At 46.2% G+C, this 27,405-nt stretch overlaps 1 protein-coding gene across 1 annotated transcript in view; it reads right to left on the reverse strand.

Annotated features, from left to right (window-relative positions):
* The window catches only part of LOC127906908 (voltage-gated potassium channel subunit beta-2-like), a 54,093-nt gene that overhangs the window by 8,382 nt on the left and 18,306 nt on the right, over nucleotides 1–27,405 (reverse strand). Inside the window, exons 7-12 of the mRNA XM_052460714.1 lie at nucleotides 26,049–26,092; nucleotides 22,881–22,967; nucleotides 12,948–13,033; nucleotides 7,751–7,871; nucleotides 2,403–2,497; nucleotides 125–245 (exon numbers count right to left, since the gene is read on the reverse strand). Coding sequence (XP_052316674.1) covers nucleotides 125–245; nucleotides 2,403–2,497; nucleotides 7,751–7,871; nucleotides 12,948–13,033; nucleotides 22,881–22,967; nucleotides 26,049–26,092 — 554 coding nt within the window. The remainder of the gene's footprint in view (nucleotides 1–124; nucleotides 246–2,402; nucleotides 2,498–7,750; nucleotides 7,872–12,947; nucleotides 13,034–22,880; nucleotides 22,968–26,048; nucleotides 26,093–27,405) is intronic.

The raw sequence follows: 27,405 nt of genomic DNA on the forward strand, positions 1-27,405 counted from the left end.
TGGAATTCAAATAATTCAAGGACATTAGTCAATTAGTTGTTTAAAACCCCCAATTATGACTTTTTCTGTGAATTGCTCAGCACTAACACACCCAAACACAGAGACACACACCACAATACCTTACCTATAGCGAGTTGAGATAGGGTGCAGTTCATCCGATCAGCCAGAGGGAGGAGCTCTTTGATCTTGGCCAGCTGTTTCTGTCCCTCCTCACTGAATATTCGATCCTTCATCCACACATAGCCCTGCAAACACACACACACACACACACACACACACACACACACACACACACACACACACACACACACACACACACACACACACACACACACACACACACACACACACACACACACACACACACACACACACACACACACACACACACACACACACACAGTTTGTATAACTGGGCTTATTGATGTTTGGTAATGGACAGCCATATTGGTGTTGTCTCAGAGAATGGATGAATTCTACTGCAGGTTAGTTTATATGAAATGTCCAGCGGTATTAATACAGCCTCCAGCTCCCTTTATTCTCTCTCTCTCTTGGAGGACCTGAACCCTAGGACCGTGCCTCAGGACTACCTGGCCCTAGGACCATGCCTCAGGACTACCTGGCCCTAGGACCATGCCTCAGGACTACCTGGCCCTAGGACCATGCCTCAGGACTACCTGGCCCTAGGACCGTGCCTCAGGACTACCTGGCCCTAGGACCATGCCTCAGGACTACCTGGCCCTAGGACCGTGCCTCAGGACTACCTGGCCCTAGGACCATGCCTCAGGACTACCTGGCCCTAGGACCATGCCTCAGGACTACCTGGCCCTAGGACCATGCCTCAGGACTACCTGGCCCTAGGACCATGCCTCAGGACTACCTGGCCCTAGGACCGTGCCTCAGGACTACCTGGCCCTAGGACCATGCCTCAGGACTACCTGGCCCTAGGACCGTGCCTCAGGACTACCTGGCCCTAGGACCGTGCCTCAGGACTACCTGGCCCTAGGACCGTGCCTCAGGACTACCTGGCCCTAGGACCGTGCCTCAGGACTACCTGGCCCTAGGACCATGCCTCAGGACTACCTGGCCCTAGGACCATGCCTCAGGACTACCTGGCCCTAGGACCATGCCTCAGGACTACCTGGCCCTAGGACCATGCCTCAGGACTACCTGGCCCTAGGACCATGCCTCAGGACTACCTGGCCCTAGGACCATGCCTCAGGACTACCTGGCCCTAGGACCATGCCTCAGGACTACCTGGCCCTAGGACCGTGCCTCAGGACTACCTGGCCCTAGGACCGTGCCTCAGGACTACCTGGCCCTAGGACCATGCCTCAGGACTACCTGGCCCTAGGACCATGACTCAGGACTACCTGGCCCTAGGACCGTGCCTCAGGACTACCTGGCCCTAGGACCGTGCCTCAGGACTACCTGGCCCTAGGACCGTGCCTCAGGACTACCTGGCCCTAGGACCGTGCCTCAGGACTACCTGGCCCTAGGACCGTGCCTCAGGACTACCTGGCCCTAGGACCGTGCCTCAGGACTACCTGGCCCTAGGACCATGCCTCAGGACTACCTGGCCCTAGGACCATGACTCAGGACTACCTGGCCCTAGGACCATGCCTCAGGACTACCTGGCCCTAGGACCATGCCTCAGGACTACCTGGCCCTAGGACCATGCCTCAGGACTACCTGGCCTGATGACTCCTTGCTGTTCCCAGTCCACCTGGCCCTAGGACCATGTCTCAGGACTACCTGGCCTGATGACTCCTTGCTGTCCCCAGTCCACCTGGCCCTAGGACCATGCCTCAGGACTACCTGGCCTGATGACTCCTTGCTGTCCCCAGTCCACCTGGCCGTGCTGCTGCTCCCGTTTCAACTGTTCTGCCTGCGGCTATGGAACCCTGACCTGTTCACCGGACATGCTACCTGTCCCAGACCTGCTGTTTTCAACTCTCTAGAGACAGCAGGAGTGGTAGAGATACTCCTAATGATCGGCTATGAAAAGCCAGCTGACATTTACTCCTGAGGTGCTGACTTGTTGCACCCTCGACAACTACTGTGATTATTATTATTTGACCGTGCTGGTCATCTATGAACAGAAGAACATCTTGGCCGTGTTCTGTTATAATCTCCACCCGGCACAGCCAGAAGAGGACTGGCCACCCTTCATAGCCTGGTTCCTCTCTAGGTTTCTTCCTAGGTTTTGGCCTTTCTAGGGAGTGTTTGGGGTTTTAGGCTGAGTTTATGTACAGCACTTTGAGATATCAGCTGATGTACGAAGGGCTTTATAAATACATTAGACTGATCTGGTCCAGAAATCTTAAAATACCATAAAAACATATTTGTAAAAAATAAGAAAGTGTGTGTGTGTTGGTACGTGCGGGTTGTTGTGTCTGTACCTTCATGGCAGCTCTAGAGTCTTCAGGAACTCCGTCATGGTATTTCCCTGATAGCAGACCTCCAGCTAGAGGGGACCACGTCATCACTCCTACACCTGAGAACAGAGAGTTACTAATGGCTCTATTCAATCTGTAACCCTGATATCAGACCTCCAGCTAGAGGGGACCACGTCATCACTCCTACACCTGAGAACAGAGAGTTACTAATGGCTCTATTCAACCTGTAACCCTGATATCAGACCTCCAGCTAGAGGGGACCACGTCATCACTCCCACACCTGAGAGCAGATATTTACTAATGGCTCTATTCAACCTGTAACCCTGATATCAGACCTCCAGCTAGAGGGGACCACGTCATCACTCCTACACCTGAGAGCAGATATTTACTAATGGCTCTATTCAACCTGTAACCCTGATATCAGACCTCCAGCTAGAGGGGACCACGTCATCACTCCTACACCTGAGAACAGTTAGTTACTAATGGCTCTATTCAACCTGTAACCCTGATATCAGACCTCCAGCTAGAGGGGACCACGTCATCACTCCTACACCTGAGAACAGATAGATACTAATGGCTCTATTCAACCTGTAACCCTGATATCAGACCTCCAGCTAGAGGGGACCACGTCATCACTCCTACACCTGAGAACAGAGAGTTACTAATGGCTCTATTCAATCTGTAACCCTGATATCAGACCTCCAGCTAGAGGGGACCACGTCATCACTCCTACACCTGAGAACAGATAGATACTAATGGCTCTATTCAACCTGTAACCCTGATATCAGACCTCCAGCTAGAGGGGACCACGTCATCACTCCTACACCTGAGAACAGATAGATACTAATGGCTCTATTCAATCTGTAACCCTGATATCAGACCTCCAGCTAGAGGGGACCACGTCATCACTCCTACACCTGAGAACAGTTAGTTACTAATGGCTCTATTCAATCTGTAACCCTGATATCAGACCCCCAGCTAGAGGGGACCACGTCATCACTCCTACACCTGAGAACAGATAGATACTAATGGCTCTATTCAACCTGTAACCCTGATATCAGACCCCCAGCTAGAGGGGACCCTAGCACCAGGGTCAGCTGTACCCCCTCTAGCACCAGGGTCAGCTGTACCCCCTCTAGCACCAGGGTCATCTGTACCCCCTCTAGCACCAGGGTCAACTGTACCCCCTCTAGCACCAGGGTCAGCTGTACCCCCTCTAGCACCAGGGTCAGCTGTACCCCCTCTAGCACCAGGGTCAGCTGTACCCCCTCTAGCACCAGGGTCAGCTGTACCCCCTCTAGCACCAGGGTCATCTGTACCCCCTCTAGCACCAGGGTCAGCTGTACCCCCTCTAGCACCAGGGTCAGCTGTACCCCCTAGCACCAGGGTCAGCTGTACCCCCTCTAGCACCAGGGTCAGCTGTACCCCTCTAGCACCAGGGTCAGCTGTACCCCTCTATCACCAGGGTCAGCTGTACCCCTCTAGCACCAGGGTCAGCTGTACCCTCTAGCACCAGGGTCAGCTGTACCCCTCTAGCACCAGGGTCAGCTGTACCCCTCTAGCACCAGGGTCAGCTGTACCCCTCTAGCACCAGGGTCATCTGTACCCCCTCTAGCACCAGGGTCAGCTGTACCCTCTATCACCAGGGTCAGCTGTACCCCCTCTAGCACCAGGATCAGCTGTACCCCCTAGCACCAGGGTCAGCTGTACCCCTCTAGCACCAGGGTTAGCTGTACCCCCCTCTAGCACCAGGGTCAGCTGTACCCCTCTAGCACCAGGGTCAGCTGTACCCCCTCTGGACTGAGAGGGATATAACCTCTCTCTCTACTATAACAGTCTATGGTGATTGGACTGAGAGGGATATAACCTCTCTCTCTACTATAACAGTCTATGGTGATTGGACTGAGAGGGATATAACCTCTCTCTCTACTATAACAGTCTATGGTGATTGGACTGAGAGGGATATAACCTCTCTCTCTACTATAACAGTCTATGGTGATTGGACTGAGAGGGATATAACCTCTCTCTCTCTACTACAACAGTCTATGGTGATTGGACTGAGAGGGATATAACCTCTCTCTCTACTATAACAGTCTATGGTGATTGGACTGAGAGGGATATAACCTCTCTCTCTACTATAACAGTCTATGGTGATTGGACTGAGAGGGATATAACCTCTCTCTCTACTACAACAGTCTATGGTGATTGGACTGAGAGGGATATAACCTCTCTCTCTACTACAACAGTCTATGGTGATTGGACTGAGAGGGATATAACCTCTCTCTCTACTATAACAGTCTATGGTGATTGGACTGAGAGGGATATAACCTCTCTCTCTACTATAACAGTCTATGGTGATTGGACTGAGAGGGATATAACCTCTCTCTCTCTACTACAACAGTCTATGGTGATTGGACTGAGAGGGATATAACCTCTCTCTCTACTACAACAGTCTATGGTGATTGGACTGAGAGGGATATAACCTCTCTCTCTACTACAACAGTCTATGGTGATTGGACTGAGAGGGATATAACCTCTCTCTCTACTATAACAGTCTATGGTGATTGGACTGAGAGGGATATAACCTCTCTCTCTACTACAACAGTCTATGGTGATTGGACTGAGAGGGATATAACCTCTCTCTACTATAACAGTCTATGGTGATTGGACTGAGAGGGATATAACCTCTCTCTCTACTATAACAGTCTATGGTGATTGGACTGAGAGGGATATGACCTCTCTCTCTACTATAACAGTCTATGGTGATTGGACTGAGAGGGATATGACCTCTCTCTCTACTACAACAGTCTATGGTGATTGGACTGAGAGGGATATGACCTCTCTCTACTACAACAGTCTATGGTGATTGGACTGAGAGGATATAACCTCGCTCTCTACTACAACAGTCTATGGTGATTGGACTGAGAGGGATATAACCTCTCTCTCTTACAACAGTCTATGGTGATTGGACTGAGAGGGATATAACCTCTCTCTACTACAACAGTCTATGGTGATTGGACTGAGAGGGATATAACCTCTCTCTACTATAACAGTCTATGGTGATTGGACTGAGAGGATATAACCTCTCTCTCTACTATAACAGTCTATGGTGATTGGACTGAGAGGGATATAACCTCTCACCTGCTACACAACAGTCTATGGTGATTGGACTGAGAGGGATATAACCTCTCTCTCTACTATAACAGTCTATGGTGATTGGACTGAGAGGGATATAACCTCTCTCTCTACTATAACAGTCTATGGTGATTGGACTGAGAGGGATATAACCTCTCTCTCTACTATAACAGTCTATGGTGATTGGACTGAGAGGATATAACCTCTCTCTACTACAACAGTCTATGGTGATTGGACTGAGAGGGATATAACCTCTCTCTCTACTACAACAGTCTATGGTGATTGGACTGAGAGGGATATAACCTCTCTCTCTACTACAACAGTCTATGGTGATTGGACTGAGAGGGATATAACCTCTCTCTCTACTATAACAGTCTATGGTGATTGGACTGAGAGGGATATAACCTCTCTCTCTCTCTACTACAACAGTCTATGGTGATTGGACTGAGAGGGATATAACCTCTCTCTCTACTATAACAGTCTATGGTGATTGGACTGAGAGGGATATAACCTCTCTCTCTACTACAACAGTCTATGGTGATTGGACTGAGAGGGATATAACCTCTCTCTCTACTATAACAGTCTATGGTGATTGGACTGAGAGGATATAACCTCTCTCTCTACTATAACAGTCTATGGTGATTGGACTGAGAGGGATATGACCTCTCTCTCTACTACAACAGTCTATGGTGATTGGACTGAGAGGGATATAACCTCTCTCTCTACTATAACAGTCTATGGTGATTGGACTGAGAGGGATATAACCTCTCTCTCTACTACAACAGTCTATGGTGATTGGACTGAGAGGGATATAACCTCTCTCTCTACTACAACAGTCTATGGTGATTGGACTGAGAGGGATATAACCTCTCTCTCTACTATAACAGTCTATGGTGATTGGACTGAGAGGGATATAACCTCTCTCTCTACTATAACAGTCTATGGTGATTGGACTGAGAGGGATATAACCTCTCTCTCTACTATAACAGTCTATGGTGATTGGACTGAGAGGGATATAACCTCTCTCTCTACTATAACAGTCTATGGTGATTGGACTGAGAGGGATATAACCTCTCTCTCTACTATAACAGTCTATGGTGATTGGACTGAGAGGGATATAACCTCTCTCTCTACTACAACAGTCTATGGTGATTGGACTGAGAGGGATATAACCTCTCTCTCTACTATAACAGTCTATGGTGATTGGACTGAGAGGGATATAACCTCTCTCTCTACTATAACAGTCTATGGTGATTGGACTGAGAGGGATATGACCTCTCTCTCTACTACAACAGTCTATGGTGATTGGACTGAGAGGGATATAACCTCTCTCTCTACTATAACAGTCTATGGTGATTGGACTGAGAGGGATATGACCTCTCTCTCTACTACAACAGTCTATGGTGATTGGACTGAGAGGGATATAACCTCTCTCTCTACTACAACAGTCTATGGTGATTGGACTGAGAGGGATATAACCTCTCTCTCTACTATAACAGTCTATGGTGATTGGACTGAGAGGGATATAACCTCTCTCTCTCTACTACAACAGTCTATGGTGATTGGACTGAGAGGGATATAACCTCTCTCTACTATAACAGTCTATGGTGATTGGACTGAGAGGGATATAACCTCTCTCTCTACTATAACAGTCTATGGTGATTGGACTGAGAGGGATATAACCTCTCTCTCTACTATAACAGTCTATGGTGATTGGACTGAGAGGGATATAACCTCTCTCTCTACTACAACAGTCTATGGTGATTGGACTGAGAGGGATATAACCTCTCTCTCTACTATAACAGTCTATGGTGATTGGACTGAGAGGGATATAACCTCTCTCTCTACTATAACAGTCTATGGTGATTGGACTGAGAGGGATATAACCTCTCTCTACTATAACAGTCTATGGTGATTGGACTGAGAGGGATATAACCTCTCTCTCTACTATAACAGTCTATGGTGATTGGACTGAGAGGGATATAACCTCTCTCTCTACTATAACAGTCTATGGTGATTGGACTGAGAGGGATATAACCTCTCTCTCTACTACAACAGTCTATGGTGATTGGACTGAGAGGATGTAAACACAGACAGCTTGCAGCTACGTCATTTAACATGTGATTCATTGTTAAAAGTAAAGTGAATTATCTGTCTTTCATATTTTTATTTGTTTGTGCTAAAGAGATCCACTGTTGTGTGTGTGTGTACTGTACCTATCTTGTGGTATAGTTCAGGTAGCTGGACCTCCACCTTGTCTCTGTGGTAGTAGTGGTATTCTGCCTGCTCACACACTGGAGGGATGAGGTTGAACTGCCGCGCTACTGAGTATGCCTCCTACACACACACACACACACACACACACACACACACACACACACACACACACACACACACACACACACACACACACACACACACACACACACACACACACAGACGACACGCACACACACACACACACACACACACACACACACACACACACACACACACACAGTGAGAAAGTGACACAGACAAGTTGGAAAGGACATAGATTTCTAAACTGAAAGTGAGAAGTACCCGCGTCAAATCATGATGTCTGGTTCAGGGTTAGGGTGAGGTTCAGGGTTAGGGTGAGGTTCAGGGTTAGGGTGAGGTTCAGGGTTAGGTGAGGTTCAGGGTTAGGTTAAGGTTAAGGTTAGGGTTAAGGTGAGGTTCAGGGTTAGGGTGAGGTTCAGGGTTAGGGTGAGGTTCAGGGTTAGGGTGAGGTTCAGGGTTAGGGTTAAGGTTAAGGTTAGGGTTAAGGTGAGGTTCAGGGTTAGGGTGAGGTTCAGGGTTAGGGTGAGGTTCAGGGTTAGGGTGAGGTTAGGGTTAGGGTTAGGGTTAGGGTTAGGGTTAAGGTTAGGGTTAGGTTTAGGGTTAGGTGAGGTTCAGGTTAAGGTTAAGGTTAAGGTTAGAGTTGAGGTTAAGGTTAAGGTTAATGTTATGGTTACGGTTAAGGTTAGGTTAAGGTTTGGGTTAATGGTTAGGGTTAAGGTTAAGGTTAGGGTTAAGGTTAGGGTTAATGGTTAAGGTTAGGGTTAAGGTTAGGGTTAATGGTTAAGGTTAAGGTTAAGGTTAGGGTTAGGGTTAAGGTTAAGGTTAGGGTTAGGGTTAATGGTTAGGGTTAAGGTTAGGGTTAATGGTTAGGGTTAAGGTTAAGGTTAGGGTTAAGGTTAGAGTTGAGGTTAAGGTTAAGGTTAATGTTATGGTTAAGGTTAAGGTTAGGGTTAAGGTTAGGGTTAATGGTTAGGGTTAAGGTTAAGGTTAAGGTTAGGGTTAAGGTTAGAGTTGAGGTTAAGGTTAAGGTTAGGGTTAAGGTTTGGGTTAATGGTTAGGGTTAAGGTTAAGGTTAGAGTTGAGGTTAAGGTTAGGGTTAAGGTTTGGTTAATGGTTAGGGTTAAGGTTAAGGTTTGGGTTAATGGTTAGGGTTAAGGTTAAGGTTAAGGTTAAGGTTAGGGTTAATGGTTAGGGTTAAGGTTAAGGTTAGGGTTAAGGTTAGGGTTAGGGTTAAGGTTAAGGTTAGGGTTAAGGTTAAGGTTAGGGTTAGGGTTAATGGTTAGGGTTAAGGTTAGGGTTAAGGTTAGGGTTAAGGTTAGGGTTAGGGTTAAGGTTAAGGTTAGGGTTAAGGTTAAGGTTAGGGTTAGGGTTAATGGTTAGGGTTAAGGTTAGGGTTAAGGTTAGGGTTAAGGTTAGGGTTAGGGTTAAGGTTAAGGTTAGGGTTAGGGTTAATGGTTAGGGTTAAGGTTAAGGTTAAGGTTAGGGTTAGGTTAGGGTTAGGGTTAGGGTTAGGGTTAAGGTTAGGGTTAAGGTTAAGGTTAGGGTTAGGGTTAAGGTTAAGGTTAAGGTTAGGGTTAGGGTTAGGGTTAAGGTTAGGGTTAGGGTTAGGGTTAGGGTTAATGGTTAGGTTAGGGTTAAGGTTAGGGTTAAGGTTAAGGTTAGGGTTAGGGTTAGGGTTAATGGTTAGGGTTAAGGTTAGGGTTAAGGTTAAGGTTAAGGTTAGGGTTAGGGTTAAGGTTAGGGTTAAGGTTAGGGTTAAGGTTAAGGGAAAATAAGCTGTTACCCTACAGCAGTAGGGTTAAGGTTAGGGTTAAGGTTAAGGTTAAGGTTAAGGTTAGGGTTAGGGTTAATGGTTAGGGTTAAGGTTAGGGTTAAGGTTAAGGTTAAGGTTAGGGTTAGGGTTAAGGTTAGGGTTAAGGTTAAGGTTAGGGTTAAGGTTAGGGTTAAGGTTAAGGGGAAAATAAGCTGTTACCCTACAGCAGTACAGCACTTTTTTCCTCCCAGAGCGCTAAGAACCGTGGCGTGATCCTGGACAACACCCTGTCGTTCTCAACTAACATCAAGGCGGTGGCCCGTTCCTGTAGGTTCATGCTCTACAACATCCGCAGAGTACGACCCTGCCTCACACAGGAAGCGGCGCAGGTCCTAATCCAGGCACTTGTCATCTCCCGTCTGGATTACTGCAACTCGCTGTTGGCTGGGCTCCCTGCCTGTGCCATTAAACCCCTACAACTCATCCAGAACGCCGCAGCCCGTTTGGTGTTCAACCTTCCCAAGTTCTCCCACGTCACCCCGCTCCTCCGCTCTCTCCACTGGCCTCCAGTTGAAGCTCGCATCCGCTACAAGACCATGGTGCTTGCCTACGGAGCTGTGAGGGGAACGGCACCTCAGTACCTCCAGGCTCTGATCAGGCCCTACACCCAAACAAGGGCACTGCGTTCATCCACCTCTGGCCTGCTCGCCTCCCTACCACTGAGGAAGTACAGTTCCCGCTCAGCCCAGTCAAAACTGTTCGCTGCTCTGGCCCCCAATGGTGGAACAAACTCCCTCACGACGCCAGGACAGCGGAGTCAATCACCACCTTCCGGAGACACCTGAAACCCCACCTCTTTAAGGAATACCTAGGATAGGATAAGTAATCCTTCTCACCCCCCTTTTAAGATTTAGATGCACTATTGTAAAGTCACTGTTCCACTGGATGTCATAAGGTGAATGCACCAATTTGTAAGTCGCTCTGGATAAGAGCGTCTGCTAAATGACTTAAATGTAAATGTAAATTTTGATATCCTAATGATTGAATAGACAGAGCTATGGTTGCTTGATATCCTAATGAATAGACAGAGCTATGGTTGCTTGATATCCTAATGATTGAATAGACAGAGCTATGGTTGCTTGATATCCCTATGGTTGCTTGATATCCCTATGGTTGCTTGATATCCCTATGGTTGCTTGATATCCCTATGGTTGTTTGATATCCCTATGGTTGCTTGATATCCCTATGGTTGCTTGATATCCTAATGATTGTTTTAACTTTGAGGCTATACCGTGTTTGTTTACTATTACAATGTTTACAAACATTGGAGAAAACAAGCTTATAGTTTAGGTTGTCATAGAGTGTGACAGTTTAACATTTATAAGTTATATACTTCAAGGATCAATGGATATATATATATATATATATATATATCCATCCAAAATGGATGTAGCAACTACAGATTGGGTTTCTGTACAGCACTTTGAGATATCAGCTGATGTACGAAGGGCTATATAAATACATTAGATTTGATGATTGCCCCTTTAAGTCTATTAAAAGTGTACGAGTTTGAGCATGTGTCCATTAGGCCGATGGATTAAAAAAATAATCAGAATGATTGAGCAATAAAAGCCCCAATTTTATTCCACCGTCTGGGATCCAGACTAATTAGCAGTTGCAAGAACGCATTTTTTCACTGGCTGTCCACTGGTTTCAAATGGAGATGGAGCGAGACATGATGTCCCAGATGTGCTCAACTGGGTTCAGGTCTGGGGAACGGGCGGGCCAGTCCATAGCATCAATGCCTTCCTCTTGCAGGAACTGCTGACACACTCCAGACACATGAGGTCTAGCATTGTCTTGCATTAGGAGAAACCCAGGGCCAACCACACCAGCATATGGTCTCACAAGGTGTCTGAGGATCTCATCTCGGTACGTAATGGCAGTCAGGCTACCTCTGGCGAGCACATGGAGGGCTGTGTGGCCCCCAAAGAAATGCCACCCACACCATGACTGACCCACCGCCAAACCGGTCATGCTGGAGGATGTTGCAGGCAGCAGAACGTTCTCCACGGCGTCTCCAGACTCGGTCACATCTGTAACATGTGCTCAGTGTGAACCTGCTTTCATCTGTGAAGAGCACAGGACGCCAGTGGCGAATTTGCCAATCTTGGTCTTCTCTGGCAAATAGCAAACGTCCTGAACGGTGTTGGGCTGTAAGCACAACCCCACCTGTGGACGTCGGGCCCTCATACCACCCTCATGGAGTCTGTTTCTGACCGTTTGAGCAGACACATGCACATTTGTGGCCTGCTGGAGGTCATTTTGCAGGGCTCTGGCAGTGCTCCTCCTGCTCCTCCTTGCACAAAGGCAGAGGTAGCGATCCTGCTGCTGGGTTGTTGCCCTCCTACGGCCTCCTCCACGTCTCCTGATGTACTGGCCTGTCTCCTGGTAGCGCCTCCATGCTCTGGACACTACGCTGACAGACACAGCAAACCTTCTTGTCACAGCTCGCATTGATGTGCCATCCTGGATGAGCTGCACTACCGGAGCCACTTGTGTGGGTTGTAGACTCCGTCTCATGCTACCACTAGAGTGAAAGCACCGCCGGCATTCAAAAGTGACCAAAACATCAGCCAGGAAGCATAGGAACTGAGAAGTGGTCTGTGGTCCCCACCTGCAGAACCACTCCTTTATTGGGGTGTCTTGCTAATTGCCTATAATTTCCATCTGCTGTCTATTCCATTTGCACAACAGAATGTGAAATGTATTGTCAATCAGTGTTGCTTCCTAAGTGGACAGTTTGATTTCACAGAAGTGTGATTGACTTGGAGTTACATTGTGTTGTTTAAGTGTTCCCTTTAATTTTTTGAGCAGTGTATTTATAAACTTTACAAACTCCCCCATTGCTTGGCACCAAACCCCAAAGATATCATACAAATTCCGCATATATATGGATGGAGGTTTTTGCGCTTGGGGAAGACCGTCTGCTTCCAATCTGCCATGTAAATGACATTTGTAGGTAGTGTTTAGAATCAAATTCAAAGTCATTACACTTTCGTCCAAGTTTTAAGAGAGAAGGGATGGCCTCATCTGGTCTATTTGTATTTTTGGAAACTGTCCGAAGTCCTAGTTGAGTGTCGATATTAGTGTATAGCGAGTCTACATCATGCTCCAGAAGGTAACTCCATTTTCATTAACAAAGGCATCTTTTACATAGCTGAGGTGCTTCTGAGAGGTTGAGAAAGGAGTCAATCTGCCACATTACATGATTCCCTCCCACAATCTGAAACAATGGGATGGGTTCAAGGACTAAAGGTTAGACGGTGAAGGGATTAGGGGTTAAAGGTTATCCTCACCATGATCTCCATTGCGCTCCATCGTGACGTGCCCCAGTACATGGCCATGCCATGGTTGATCACAAACGTCATCGCCCTCACCACCTCTACAACACACGCGCACACACACACACACACACACACACACACACACACACACACACACACACACACACACACACACACACACACACACACACACACACACACACACACACACACACACACACACACACACACACACACACACACACACACACACACACACACACACACGCAGTTAGACCTCACAACCTCTACAACAACACACAGGGTTAGACCTCACAACCTCTAAAACAACACACAGGGTTAGACCTCACAACCTCTACAACAACACACAGGGTTAGACCTCACAACCTCTACAACACACACGGGGTAAGACCTCACAACCTCTACAACAACACACAGGGTTAGACCTCACAACCTCTACAACACACACAGGGTTAGACCTCACAACCTCTACAACACACACAGGGTTAGACCTCACAACCTCTACAACAACACACAGGGTTAGACCTCACAACCTCTACAACAACACACAGGGTTAGACCTCACAACCTCTACAACACATACAGGGTTAGACCTCACAACCTCTACAACAACACACAGGGTTAGACCTCACATCCTCTACAACACACACAGGGTTAGACCTCACATCCTCTACAACAACACACAGGGTTAGACCTCACAACCTCTACAACAACACACAGGGTTAGACCTCACAACCTCTACAACAACACACAGGGTTAGACCTCACAACCTCTACAACAACACACAGGGTTAGACCTCACAACCTCTACAACCCACACAGGGTTAGACCTCACAACCTCTACAACAACACACAGGGTTAGACCTCACAACCTCTACAACAACACACAGGGTTAGACCTCACAACCTCTACAACAACACACAGGGTTAGACAGGGTTAGTCTCTACTGTCCTGTCAGTCTCGTCTCTACTGTCCTGCCAGTCTCGTCTCTACTGCCCTGTCAGTCTCTTCTCTACTGTTCTGGCAGTCTCGTCTCTACTGTCTTGGCAGTCTTGTCTCTGCTCTGGTTTCTATTGTCCTGTCAGTCTTATCTCTACTGTCCTGTCCGTCTCATCTCTACTGTCCTGTCAGTCTTCTCTCTACTGTCCTGCCAGTCTTATCTCTACTGTCCTGTCAGTCTTATCTCTACTGTCCTGTCAGTCTTATCTCTACTGTCCTGCCAGTCTTATCTCTACTGTCCTGTCAGTCTTATCTCTACTGTCCTGCCAGTCTTATCTCTACTGTCCTGTCAGTCTTATCTCTACTGTCCTGTCAGTCTTATCTCTACTGTCCTGTCAGTCTCATCTCTACTGTCCTGTCAGTCTCATCTCTACTGTCCTGTCAGTCTCGTCTCGTCTCTACTGTCCTGTCAGTCTCATCTCTACTGTCCTGTCAGTCTCATCTCTACTGTCCTGTCAGTCTCGTCTCTACTGTCCTGTCAGTCTCGTCTCGTCTCTACTGTCCTGTCAGTCTCGTCTCTACTGTCCTGTCAGTCTCGTCTCGTCTCTACTGTCCTGTCAGTCTCGTCTCGTCTCTACTGTCCTGTCAGTCTCGTCTCGTCTCTACTGTCCTGTCAGTCTGTCTCACTACTGTCCTGTCAGTCTCGTCTCGTCTCTACTGTCCTGTCAGTCTCGTCTCTACTGTCCTGCCAGTCTCGTCTCTACTGCCCTGCCAGTCTGTCTCTACTGCCCTGTCAGTCTCTTCTCTACTGTTCTGGCAGTCTCGTCTCTACTGTCTTGGCAGTCTTGTCTCTGCTCTGGTTTCTATTGTCCTGTCAGTCTTATCTCTACTGTCCTGTCCGTCTCATCTCTACTGTCCTGTCAGTCTTCTCTCTACTGTCCTGCCAGTCTTATCTCTACTGTCCTGTCAGTCTTATCTCTACTGTCCTGTCAGTCTTATCTCTACTGTCCTGCCAGTCTTATCTCTACTGTCCTGTCAGTCTTATCTCTACTGTCCTGCCAGTCTTATCTCTACTGTCCTGTCAGTCTTATCTCTACTGTCCTGTCAGTCTTATCTCTACTGTCCTGTCAGTCTCATCTCTACTGTCCTGTCAGTCTCATCTCTACTGTCCTGTCAGTCTCATCTCTACTGTCCTGTCAGTCTCATCTCTACTGTCCTGTCAGTCTTATCTCTACTGTCCTGTCAGTCTTATCTCTACTGTCCTGTCAGTCTCGTCTCTACTGTCCTGTCAGTCTTATCTCTACTGTCCTGTCAGTCTTATCTCTACTGGCCTGCCACCTGCCAGTCTTACATCTACTGTCCTGCCAGTCTTATCGCTACTGTCCTGCCAGTCTTATCTCTACTGTCCTGTCAGTCTTATCTCTACTGTCCTGTCAGTCTTATCTCTACTGTCCTGCCAGTCTTATCGCTACTGTCCTGCCAGTCTTATCTCTACTGTCCTGTCAGTCGTATCTCTACTGTCCTGTCAGTCTTATCTCTACTGGCCTGCCACCTGCCAGTCTTATCTCTACTGTCCTGCCAGTCTTATCTCTACTGTCCTGCCAGTCTTATCTCTAATGTCCTGCCAGTCTTCTCTCTAATGTCCTGTCAGTCTTATCTCTACTGTCCTGTCAGTCTTCTCTCTAATGTCCTGTCAGTCTTCTCTCTAATGTCCTGCCAGTCTTCTCTCTAATGTCCTGTCAGTCTTCTCTCTAATGTCCTGCCAGTCTTCTCTCTAATGTCCTGCCAGTCTTCTCTCTACTCTCCTGTCAGTCTTATCTCTACTGTCCTGTCAGTTTTATCTCTACTGTCCTGCCAGTCTTATCTCTACTGTCCTGTCAGTCTTATCTCTACTGTCCTGTCAGTCTTATCTCTACTGTCCTGTCAGTCTCATCTCTACTGTCCTGTCAGTCTCATCTCTACTGTCCTGTCAGTCTTATCTCTACTGTCCTGTCAGTCTTATCTCTACTGTCCTGTCAGTCTCGTCTCTACTGTCCTGTCAGTCTTATCTCTACTGTCCTGTCAGTCTTATCTCTACTGGCCTGCCACCTGCCAGTCTTACATCTACTGTCCTGCCAGTCTTATCGCTACTGTCCTGCCAGTCTTATCTCTACTGTCCTGTCAGTCTTATCTCTACTGTCCTGCCAGTCTTATCGCTACTGTCCTGCCAGTCTTATCTCTACTGTCCTGTCAGTCGTATCTCTACTGTCCTGTCAGTCTTATCTCTACTGGCCTGCCACCTGCCAGTCTTATCTCTACTGTCCTGCCAGTCTTATCTCTACTGTCCTGCCAGTCTTATTTCTACTGTCCTGCCAGTCTTATCTCTACTGTCCTGTCAGTCTTATCTCTACTGTCCTGCCAGTCTTATCTCTACTGTCCTGTCAGTCTTCTCTCTACTGTCCTGTCAGTCTTCTCTCTAATGTCCTGTCAGTCTTCTCTCTACTGTCCTGCCAGTCTTCTCTCTAATGTCCTGTCAGTCTTCTCTCTAATGTCCTGCCAGTCTTCTCTCTAATGTCCTGCCAGTCTTCTCTCTACTCTCCTGTCAGTCTTATCTCTACTGTCCTGTCAGTTTTATCTCTACTGTCCTGCCAGTCTTATCTCTAATGTCCTGCCAGTCTTCTCTCTAATGTCCTGCCAGTCTTCTCTCTACTCTCCTGTCAGTCTTCTCTACTGTCCTGTCAGTCTTCTCTCTACTGTCCTGCCAGTCTTCTCTCTAATGTCCTGCCAGTCTTCTCTCTACTCTCCTGTCAGTCTTCTCTCTACTGTCCTGTCAGTCTTCTCTCTACTGTCCTGCCAGTCTTCTCTCTAATGTCCTGCCAGTCTTCTCTACTCTCCTGTCAGTCTTCTCTCTACTGTCCTGTCAGTCTTCTCTACTGTCCTGTCAGTCTTATCTCTACTGTCCTGTCAGTCTCGTCCCTACTGTCCTGTTAGTCTCATCTCTACTGTCCTGTCAGTCTCATCTCTACTGTCCTGTCAGTCTCATCTCTACTGTCCTGTCAGTCTTATCTCTACTGTCCTGTCAGTCTTATCTCTACTGTCCTGTCAGTCTCGTCTCTACTGTCCTGTCAGTCTTATCTCTACTGTCCTGTCAGTCTTATCTCTACTGGCCTGCCACCTGCCAGTCTTACATCTACTGTCCTGCCAGTCTTATCGCTACTGTCCTGCCAGTCTTATCTCTACTGTCCTGTCAGTCTTATCTCTACTGTCCTGCCAGTCTTATCGCTACTGTCCTGCCAGTCTTATCTCTACTGTCCTGTCAGTCTTATCTCTACTGTCCTGCCAGTCTTATCTCTACTGTCCTGTCAGTCTTCTCTCTACTGTCCTTCAGTCTTCTCTCTACTGTCCTGCCAGTCTTCTCTCTACTGTCCTGCCAGTCTTATCTCTACTGTCCTGTCAGTCTTATCTCTAATGTCCTGCCAGTCTTTTCTCTAATGTCCTGCCAGTCTTCTCTCTACTCTCCTGTCAGTCTTATCTCTACTGTCCTGTCAGTTTTATCTCTACTGTCCTGCCAGTCTTATCTCTAATGTCCTGCCAGTCTTCTCTCTAATGTCCTGCCAGTCTTCTCTCTACTCTCCTGTCAGTCTTCTCTCTACTGTCCTGTCAGTCTTCTCTCTACTGTCCTGCCAGTCTTCTCTCTAATGTCCTGCCAGTCTTCTCTCTACTCTCCTGTCAGTCTTCTCTCTACTGTCCTGCCAGTCTTCTCTCTAATGTCCTGCCAGTCTTCTCTCTAATGTCCTGCCAGTCTTCTCTCTACTCTCCTGGCAGTCTTCTCTCTACTGTCCTGTCAGTCTTCTCTCTACTGTCCTGTCAGTCTTATCTCTACTGTCCTGTCAGTCTCGTCCCTACTGTCATGTTAGTCTCATCTCTACTGTCCTGTCAGTCTTATCTCTACTGTCCTGTCTCTACTGTCCTGCCAGTCTTATCTCAACTGTCCTGTCAGTCTTATCTCTACTGTCCTGCCAGTCTCGTCTCTACTGTCCTGTCAGTCTTATCTCTACTGTCCTGTCAGTCTTCTCTCTACTGTCCTGTCAGTCTTCTCTCTACTGTCCTGTCAGTCTTCTCTCTACTGTCCTGCCAGTCTTCTCTCTACTGTCCTGCCAGTCTTATCTCTACTGTCCTGTCAGTCTTATCTCTAATGTCCTGCCAATCTTCTCTCTAATGTCCTGCCAGTCTTCTCTCTACTCTCCTGTCAGTCTTATCGCTACTGTCCTGTCAGTCTTCTCTCTACTGACCTGTCAGTCTCGTCTCTACTGTCCTGTCAGTCTCATCTCTACTCTCCTGTCAGTCTTATCTCTACTGTCCTGCCATTCTTATCTCTACTGTCCTGTCAGTTTTATCTCTACTGTCCTGCCAGTCTTATCTCTAATGTCCTGCCAGTCTTCTCTCTAATGTCCTGCCAGTCTTCTCTCTACTCTCCTGTCAGTCTTCTCTCTACTGTCCTGTCAGTCTTCTCTCTACTGTCCTGTCAGTCTTATCTCTACTGTCCTGTCAGTCTTATCTCTACTGTCCTGTCAGTCTTATCTCTACTGTCCTGTCAGTCTTATCTCTACTGTCCTGCTAGTCTTATCTCTACTGTCCTGTCAGTCTTATCTCCACTGTCCTGTCAGTCTTATCTCTACTGTCCTGTCAGTCTCATCTCTACTGTCCTGTCAGTCTCATCTCTACTGTCCTGTCAGTCTCATCTCTACTGTCCTGTCAGTCTCATCTCTACTGTCCTGTCAGTCTTCTCTCTACTGTCCTGCCAGTCTTCTCTCTACTGTCCTGCCAGTCTTATCTCTACTGTCCTGTCAGTCTTATCTCTAATGTCCTGCCAATCTTCTCTCTAATGTCCTGCCAGTCTTCTCTCTACTCTCCTGTCAGTCTTATCGCTACTGTCCTGTCAGTCTTCTCTCTACTGACCTGTCAGTCTCGTCTCTACTGTCCTGTCAGTCTCATCTCTACTGTCCTGCCAGTCTTATCTCTACTGTCCTGTCAGTCTTATCTCTACTGTCCTGCCAGTCTTATCTCTACTGTCCTGTCAGTCTTCTCTCTACTGTCCTGTCAGTCTTCTCTCTACTGTCCTGCCAGTCTTCTCTCTACTGTCCTGCCAGTCTTATCTCTACTGTCCTGTCAGTCTTATCTCTAATGTCCTGCCAGTCTTCTCTCTAATGTCCTGCCAGTCTTCTCTACTCTCCTGTCAGTCTTATCTCTACTGTCCTGTCAGTTTTATCTCTACTGTCCTGCCAGTCTTATCTCTAATGTCCTGCCAGTCTTCTCTCTAATGTCCTGCCAGTCTTCTCTCTACTCTCCTGTCAGTCTTCTCTCTACTGTCCTGTCAGTCTCTCTCTACTGTCCTGCCAGTCTTCTCTCTAATGTCCTGCCAGTCTTCTCTCTACTCTCCTGTCAGTCTTCTCTACTGTCCTGTCAGTCTTCTCTCTACTGTCCTGCCAGTCTACTCTCTAATGTCCTGCGAGTCTTCTCTCTACTCTCCTGTCAGTCTTCTCTCTACTGTCCTGTCAGTCTTCTCTCTACTGTCCTGTCAGTCTTATCTCTACTGTCCTGTCAGTCTCGTCCCTACTGTCCTGTTAGTCTCATCTCTACTGTCCTGTCAGTCTCATCTCTACTGTCCTGTCAGTCTCATCTCTACTGTCCTGTCAGTCTTATCTCTACTGTCCTGTCAGTCTTATCTCTACTGTCCTGTCAGTCTCGTCTCTACTGTCCTGTCAGTCTTATCTCTACTGTCCTGTCAGTCTTATCTCTACTGGCCTGCCACCTGCCAGTCTTACATCTACTGTCCTGCCAGTCTTATCGCTACTGTCCTGCCAGTCTTATCTCTACTGTCCTGTCAGTCTTATCTCTACTGTCCTGCCAGTCTTATCGCTACTGTCCTGCCAGTCTTATCTCTACTGTCCTGTCAGTCTTATCTCTACTGTCCTGCCAGTCTTATCTCTACTGTCCTGTCAGTCTTCTCTCTACTGTCCTGTCAGTCTTCTCTCTACTGTCCTGCCAGTCTTCTCTCTACTGTCCTGCCAGTCTTATCTCTACTGTCCTGTCAGTCTTATCTCTAATGTCCTGCCAGTCTTTTCTCTAATGTCCTGCCAGTCTTCTCTCTACTCTCCTGTCAGTCTTATCTCTACTGTCCTGTCAGTTTTATCTCTACTGTCCTGCCAGTCTTATCTCTAATGTCCTGCCAGTCTTCTCTCTAATGTCCTGCCAGTCTTCTCTCTACTCTCCTGTCAGTCTTCTCTCTACTGTCCTGTCAGTCTTCTCTCTACTGTCCTGCCAGTCTTCTCTCTAATGTCCTGCCAGTCTTCTCTCTACTCTCCTGTCAGTCTTCTCTCTACTGTCCTGTCAGTCTTCTCTCTACTGTCCTGCCAGTCTTCTCTCTAATGTCCTGCCAGTCTTCTCTCTACTCTCCTGTCAGTCTTCTCTCTACTGTCCTGTCAGTCTTCTCTCTACTGTCCTGTCAGTCTTATCTCTACTGTCCTGTCAGTCTCGTCCCTACTGTCATGTTAGTCTCATCTCTACTGTCCTGTCAGTCTTATCTCTACTGTCCTGTCTCTACTGTCCTGCCAGTCTTATCTCAACTGTCCTGTCAGTCTTATCTCTACTGTCCTGCCAGTCTCGTCTCTACTGTCCTGTCAGTCTTATCTCTACTGTCCTGTCAGTCTTCTCTCTACTGTCCTGTCAGTCTTCTCTCTACTGTCCTGTCAGTCTTCTCTCTACTGTCCTGCCAGTCTTCTCTCTACTGTCCTGCCAGTCTTATCTCTACTGTCCTGTCAGTCTTATCTCTAATGTCCTGCCAATCTTCTCTCTAATGTCCTGCCAGTCTTCTCTCTACTCTCCTGCGAGTCTTCTCTCTACTCTCCTGTCAGTCTTCTCTCTACTGTCCTGTCAGTCTTCTCTCTACTGTCCTGTCAGTCTTATCTCTACTGTCCTGTCAGTCTCGTCCCTACTGTCCTGTTAGTCTCATCTCTACTGTCCTGTCAGTCTCATCTCTACTGTCCTGTCAGTCTCATCTCTACTGTCCTGTCAGTCTTATCTCTACTGTCCTGTCAGTCTTATCTCTACTGTCCTGTCAGTCTTCTCTACTGTCCTGTCAGTCTTATCTCTACTGTCCTGTCAGTCTTATCTCTACTGGCCTGCCACCTGCCAGTCTTACATCTACTGTCCTGCCAGTCTTATCGCTACTGTCCTGCCAGTCTTATCTCTACTGTCCTGTCAGTCTTATCTCTACTGTCCTGCCAGTCTTATCTGCTACTGTCCTGCCAGTCTTATCTCTACTGTCCTGTCAGTCTTATCTCTACTGTCCTGCCAGTCTTATCTCTACTGTCCTGTCAGTCTTCTCTCTACTGTCCTGTCAGTCTTCTCTCTACTGTCCTGCCAGTCTTCTCTCTACTGTCCTGCCAGTCTTATCTCTACTGTCCTGTCAGTCTTATCTCTAATGTCCTGCCAGTCTTTTCTCTAATGTCCTGCCAGTCTTCTCTCTACTCTCCTGTCAGTCTTATCTCTACTGTCCTGTCAGTTTTATCTCTACTGTCCTGCCAGTCTTATCTCTAATGTCCTGCCAGTCTTCTCTCTAATGTCCTGCCAGTCTTCTCTCTACTCTCCTGTCAGTCTTCTCTCTACTGTCCTGTCAGTCTTCTCTCTACTGTCCTGCCAGTCTTCTCTCTAATGTCCTGCCAGTCTTCTCTCTACTCTCCTGTCAGTCTTCTCTCTACTGTCCTGTCAGTCTTCTCTCTACTGTCCTGCCAGTCTTCTCTCTAATGTCCTGCCAGTCTTCTCTCTACTCTCCTGTCAGTCTTCTCTCTACTGTCCTGTCAGTCTTCTCTCTACTGTCCTGTCAGTCTTATCTCTACTGTCCTGTCAGTCTCGTCCCTACTGTCATGTTAGTCTCATCTCTACTGTCCTGTCAGTCTTATCTCTACTGTCCTGTCTCTACTGTCCTGCCAGTCTTATCTCAACTGTCCTGTCAGTCTTATCTCTACTGTCCTGCCAGTCTCGTCTCTACTGTCCTGTCAGTCTTATCTCTACTGTCCTGTCAGTCTTCTCTCTACTGTCCTGTCAGTCTTCTCTCTACTGTCCTGTCAGTCTTCTCTCTACTGTCCTGCCAGTCTTCTCTCTACTGTCCTGCCAGTCTTATCTCTACTGTCCTGTCAGTCTTATCTCTAATGTCCTGCCAATCTTCTCTCTAATGTCCTGCCAGTCTTCTCTCTACTCTCCTGTCAGTCTTATCGCTACTGTCCTGTCAGTCTTCTCTCTACTGACCTGTCAGTCTTCTCTACTGTCCTGTCAGTCTTCATCTCTACTGTCCTGTCAGTCGTATCTCTACTGTCCTGCCATTCTTATCTCTACTGTCCTGTCAGTTTTATCTCTACTGTCCTGCCAGTCTTATCTCTAATGTCCTGCCAGTCTTCTCTCTACTGTCCTGTCAGTCTTCTCTCTACTGTCCTGTCAGTCTTATCTCTACTGTCCTGTCAGTCTTATCTCTACTGTCCTGTCAGTCTTATCTCTACTGTCCTGTCAGTCTTATCTCTACTGTCCTGTCAGTCTTATCTCTACTGTCCTGCTAGTCTTATCTCTACTGTCCTGTCAGTCTTATCTCCACTGTCCTGTCAGTCTTATCTCTACTGTCCTGTCAGTCTCATCTCTACTGTCCTGTCAGTCTCATCTCTACTGTCCTGTCAGTCTCATCTCTACTGTCCTGTCAGTCTCATCTCTACTGTCCTGTCAGTCTTATCTCTACTGTCCTGCCAGTCTTATCTCAACTGTCCTGTCAGTCTTATTTCTAATGTCCTGCCAGTCTTCTCTCTAATGTCCTGTCAGTCTTCTCTCTAATGTCCTGCCAGTCTTCTCTCTAATGTCCTGCCAGTCTTCTCTCTAATGTCCTGTCAGTCTTATCTCTACTGTCCTGTCAGTCTTATCTCTACTGTCCAATCTGTTCAATTAAATATGGTTATGGTTATTACCCTCCATAGGTGAGTTGATGTCTGTGCGGTTTGCGAAGACGATGTCAACATACTCCAATTGCAGCCGAGACAGAGAATCCCTCAGACCTGGATCAAAGAGGTTACATCATCATCACTATGAGACACAGATCCCTCAGACCTGGATCAAAGAGGTTACATCATCATCACTATGAGACACAGATCCCTCAGACCTGGATCAAAGAGGTTACATCATCACTATGAGACACAGATCCCTCAGACCTGGATCAAAGAGGTTACATCATCACTACAACACTGACATTATCTAACATCACTATGAGACACAGATCCCTCAGACCTGGATCAAAGAGGTTACATCATCATCACTATGAGACACAGATCCCTCAGACCTGGAACACGGCTATGACATCATCACTACAACATCATCACTGACAACACTGACATTATCACTACATCATCACTATGACATTAACACTACATCATCACTATGACATTAACACTACATCATCACTATAACATTAACACTACATCATCACTATAACATTAACACTACATCATCACTATGACATTAACACTACATCATCACTATGACATTAACACTACATCATCACTATGACATTAACACTACATCATCACTATGACATTAACACTACATCATCACTATGACATTATCACTACATCATCACTATGACATTAACACTACATCATCACTATGACATTATCACTACATCATCACTATGACATTAACACTACATCATCACTATGACATTATCACTACATCATCACTATGACATTAACACTACATCATCACTATAACATTAACACTATGACATTAAACTACATCATCACTATGACATTAACACTACATCATCACTATAACATTAACACTATGACATTAACACTACATCATCACTATGACATTAACACTACATCATCACTATAACATTAACACTATGACATTAACACTACATCATCACTATGACATTAACACTACATCATCACTATGACATTAATACTACATCATCACTGTGACATCATCACTATGACATTAACACTACATCATCACTATGACATTAACACTACATCATCATTATGACATTAACACTACATCATCACTATGACATTAACACTACATCATCACTATGACATTAACACTACATCATCACTATGACATTAACACTACATCATCACTATGACATTAACACTACATCATCACTATGACATTAACACTACATCATCACTATGACATTAACACTACATCATCACTATGACATTAACACTACATCATCACTATGACATCATCACTATAACATCATCACTGTGACATTTTCACTACATCATCACTATGACATTAACACTACATCATCACTATGACATTAACACTACATCATCACTATGACATTAACACTACATCATCACTATGACATTAACACTACATCATCACTATGACATTAACTCTACATCATCACTTTAACATTTTCACTACATCATCACTGTGACATCATCACTATGACATTAACACCACATCATCACTATGACATCATCACTATGACAGTAACACTACATCATCACTATGACATCATCACTATGACATTAACACTACATCATCACTATAACATTAATACTACATCATCACTATGACATCATCACTATGACATTAACACCACATCATCACTATGACATTAACACTACATCATCACTATGACATTAACACTACATCATCACTATGACATTAACACTACATCATCACTATGACATTAACACTACATCATCACTATGACATTAACACCACATCATCACTATGACATTAACACTACATCATCACTATGACATTAACACTACATCATCACTATGACATTAATACTACATCATCACTGTGACATCATCACTATGACATTAACACCACATCATCACTATGACATCATCACTATGACAGTAACACTACATCATCACTATGACATCATCACTATGACATTAACACTACATCATCACTATGACATTAACACTACATCATCACTATGACATTAACACTACATCATCACTATGACATCATCACTATGACATTAACACTACATCATCACTATGACATTAACACTACATCATCACTATGACATTAACACTACATCATCACTATGACATCATCACTATGCCATCATCACTACATCATCACTATGACATTAACACTACATCATCACTATGACATCATCACTATGATATTTCCACTATGACATCATCACTATGATATTATTACTACATCATCACTATTACATCATCACTATGACATTTCCACTATGACGTAATCACTACATCATCACTATGACATTTCCACTATGACGTAATCACTACATCATCACTATGACATTAACACTACATCATCACTATGACATCATCACTATGATATTTCCACTATGACATCATCACTATGATATTATTACTACATCATCACTATTACATCATCACTATGACATTTCCACTATGACGTAATCACTACATCATCACTATGACATTTCCACTATGACATCATCACTATGACATCATCACTATGACATCATCACTATAACATCATCACTACATTATCGTTCTGCCATTTTTCACACCACATAATCGCTATGACATCATCACTATGACATTATCACTATGATATTTATCACTCCTTTCTCCCTCAATCCCTCTGCTCTCCTTTCTCCCTCAATCCCTCTGCTCTCCTTTCTCCCTCAATCCCTCTGCTCTCCTCTCTCCCTCAATCCCTCTGCTCTCCTCTCTCCCTCAATCCCTCTGCTCTCCTCTCTCCCTCAATCCCTCTGCTCTCCTCTCTCCCTCAATCCCTCTGCTCTCCTCTCTCACTCAATCCCTCTGCTCTCCTCTCTCCCTCAATCCCTCTGCTCTCCTCTCTCCCTCAATCCCTCTGCTCTCCTCTCTCCCTCAATCCCTCTGCTCTCCTCTCTCCCTCAATCCCTCTGCTCTCCTTTCTCCCTCAATCCCTCTGCTCTCCTTTCTCCCTCATTCCCTCTGCTCTCCTTTCTCCCTCAATCCCTCTGCTCTCCTTTGACCCTCAATCCCTCTGCTCTCCTTTCTCCCTCAATCCCTCTCTTTCGGCTTGGTCTCTCTTTCCTCTATGTTCTGAGCTGTCAGCTGTAGATGTCACTGAGCTAGTGGACATAGCTCTGTGAGGAGGAAGTGATGTCATACCTTCAATGATGTGTTTCCGAGACAACCCTCTCTCCGTCTCCGCCCTTCACAGGAAGTAAGAGGAAGTTATGGCTTAGTGTTCAGGTAGACCTTATTGTCCAAACCTTATTGTCCAGACCTTACCCAAACAATTTGAGCATCTACTTTTAAAAATCTACCTTTCCAGAAACAAGCCTCTCACCGTTGCCGCTTGTTACAGTCCTCCCTCTGCCCCCAGCTGTGCCCTGGACACCATATGTGAACGGATTGCCCCCCATCTGTCTTCAGAGCTGCTAGGTGACCTAAACTGGGACACCTCGGCCATCCTATAACTCCAATCCAAAATGATATCTAGAATCGGCTTCCTATTTCGCAACAAAGCATCCTTCACTCCTGCTGTCAAACATACCCTCGTTAAACTGACCATCCTACCAATCCTCGACTTTGGCGATGTCATTACAAAATTACCTCCAACATTCTACTCAACAAATTGGATGCAGTCTATCACAGTGCCATCCATTTTGTCACCAAAGCCCCATATACTACCCACCACTGCAATCTGTACGCTCTCGTTGGCTGGCCCTCGCTTCACTTTCATCGCCAAACCCACTGGCTCCAGGTCATCTATGAGTCTTTTCTAGGTAAAGCCCGCCTTATCTCAGCTCACTGGTCACCATAGCAGCACACACTCGTAGCACGCGCTCCAGCAGGGATATCTCACTGGTCACCCCCAAAGCCAATTCATTCCTTTGGCCGCCTTTCCTTCCAGTTCTCTGCTGCCAATGACTGGAACGAACTGTAATAATCACTGAAGCTGGAGACTCATATTTCCCTCACTAGCTTTAAGCACCAGCTGTCAGAGCAGCTCACAGATCACTGCACCTGTACAAAGCCAATCTGTAAACAGCCCACCCAACTACCTCATCCCCATACTGTATTTATTGATTTATCTTGCTCCTTTGCACCCCAGTATCCCTACTTGCACATTCATCTTCTGCACATTGTGGAGGATGAATCAGAATTAGTTGGGTAACATAGATAAGTAAGATGTTTTATTTACATAATATGCTTATGAGAGATACTTGTCATTAGAATGTCTCCCTTTGTACTATACTGTTGGCAGTTACACTTTTCCCTTCTCAGCTAGTCACTTGGGGCCCAGAGAGGGGAGAGGTCAGGCTTGTCTTTTACACGTCTCTGGTAATATGCAGAATATCAGAAAGGGAGAGGTCAGAATGGAACATTGTCTTCATACGTGAATTTATCTGTTAAACCATGTGAAGGGATGGTGTGATTAAGGGGGAACCAATTATCTCTTGGCTCCACAATGTCTGTGCACAAGTCACTCCCCTCAGTGAGCTTGTCCAGGAGTGGGGAG

Source organism: Oncorhynchus keta, chromosome 13 (assembly GCF_023373465.1).
Source record: "Oncorhynchus keta strain PuntledgeMale-10-30-2019 chromosome 13, Oket_V2, whole genome shotgun sequence".
Taxonomy (NCBI): domain Eukaryota; kingdom Metazoa; phylum Chordata; class Actinopteri; order Salmoniformes; family Salmonidae; genus Oncorhynchus; species Oncorhynchus keta.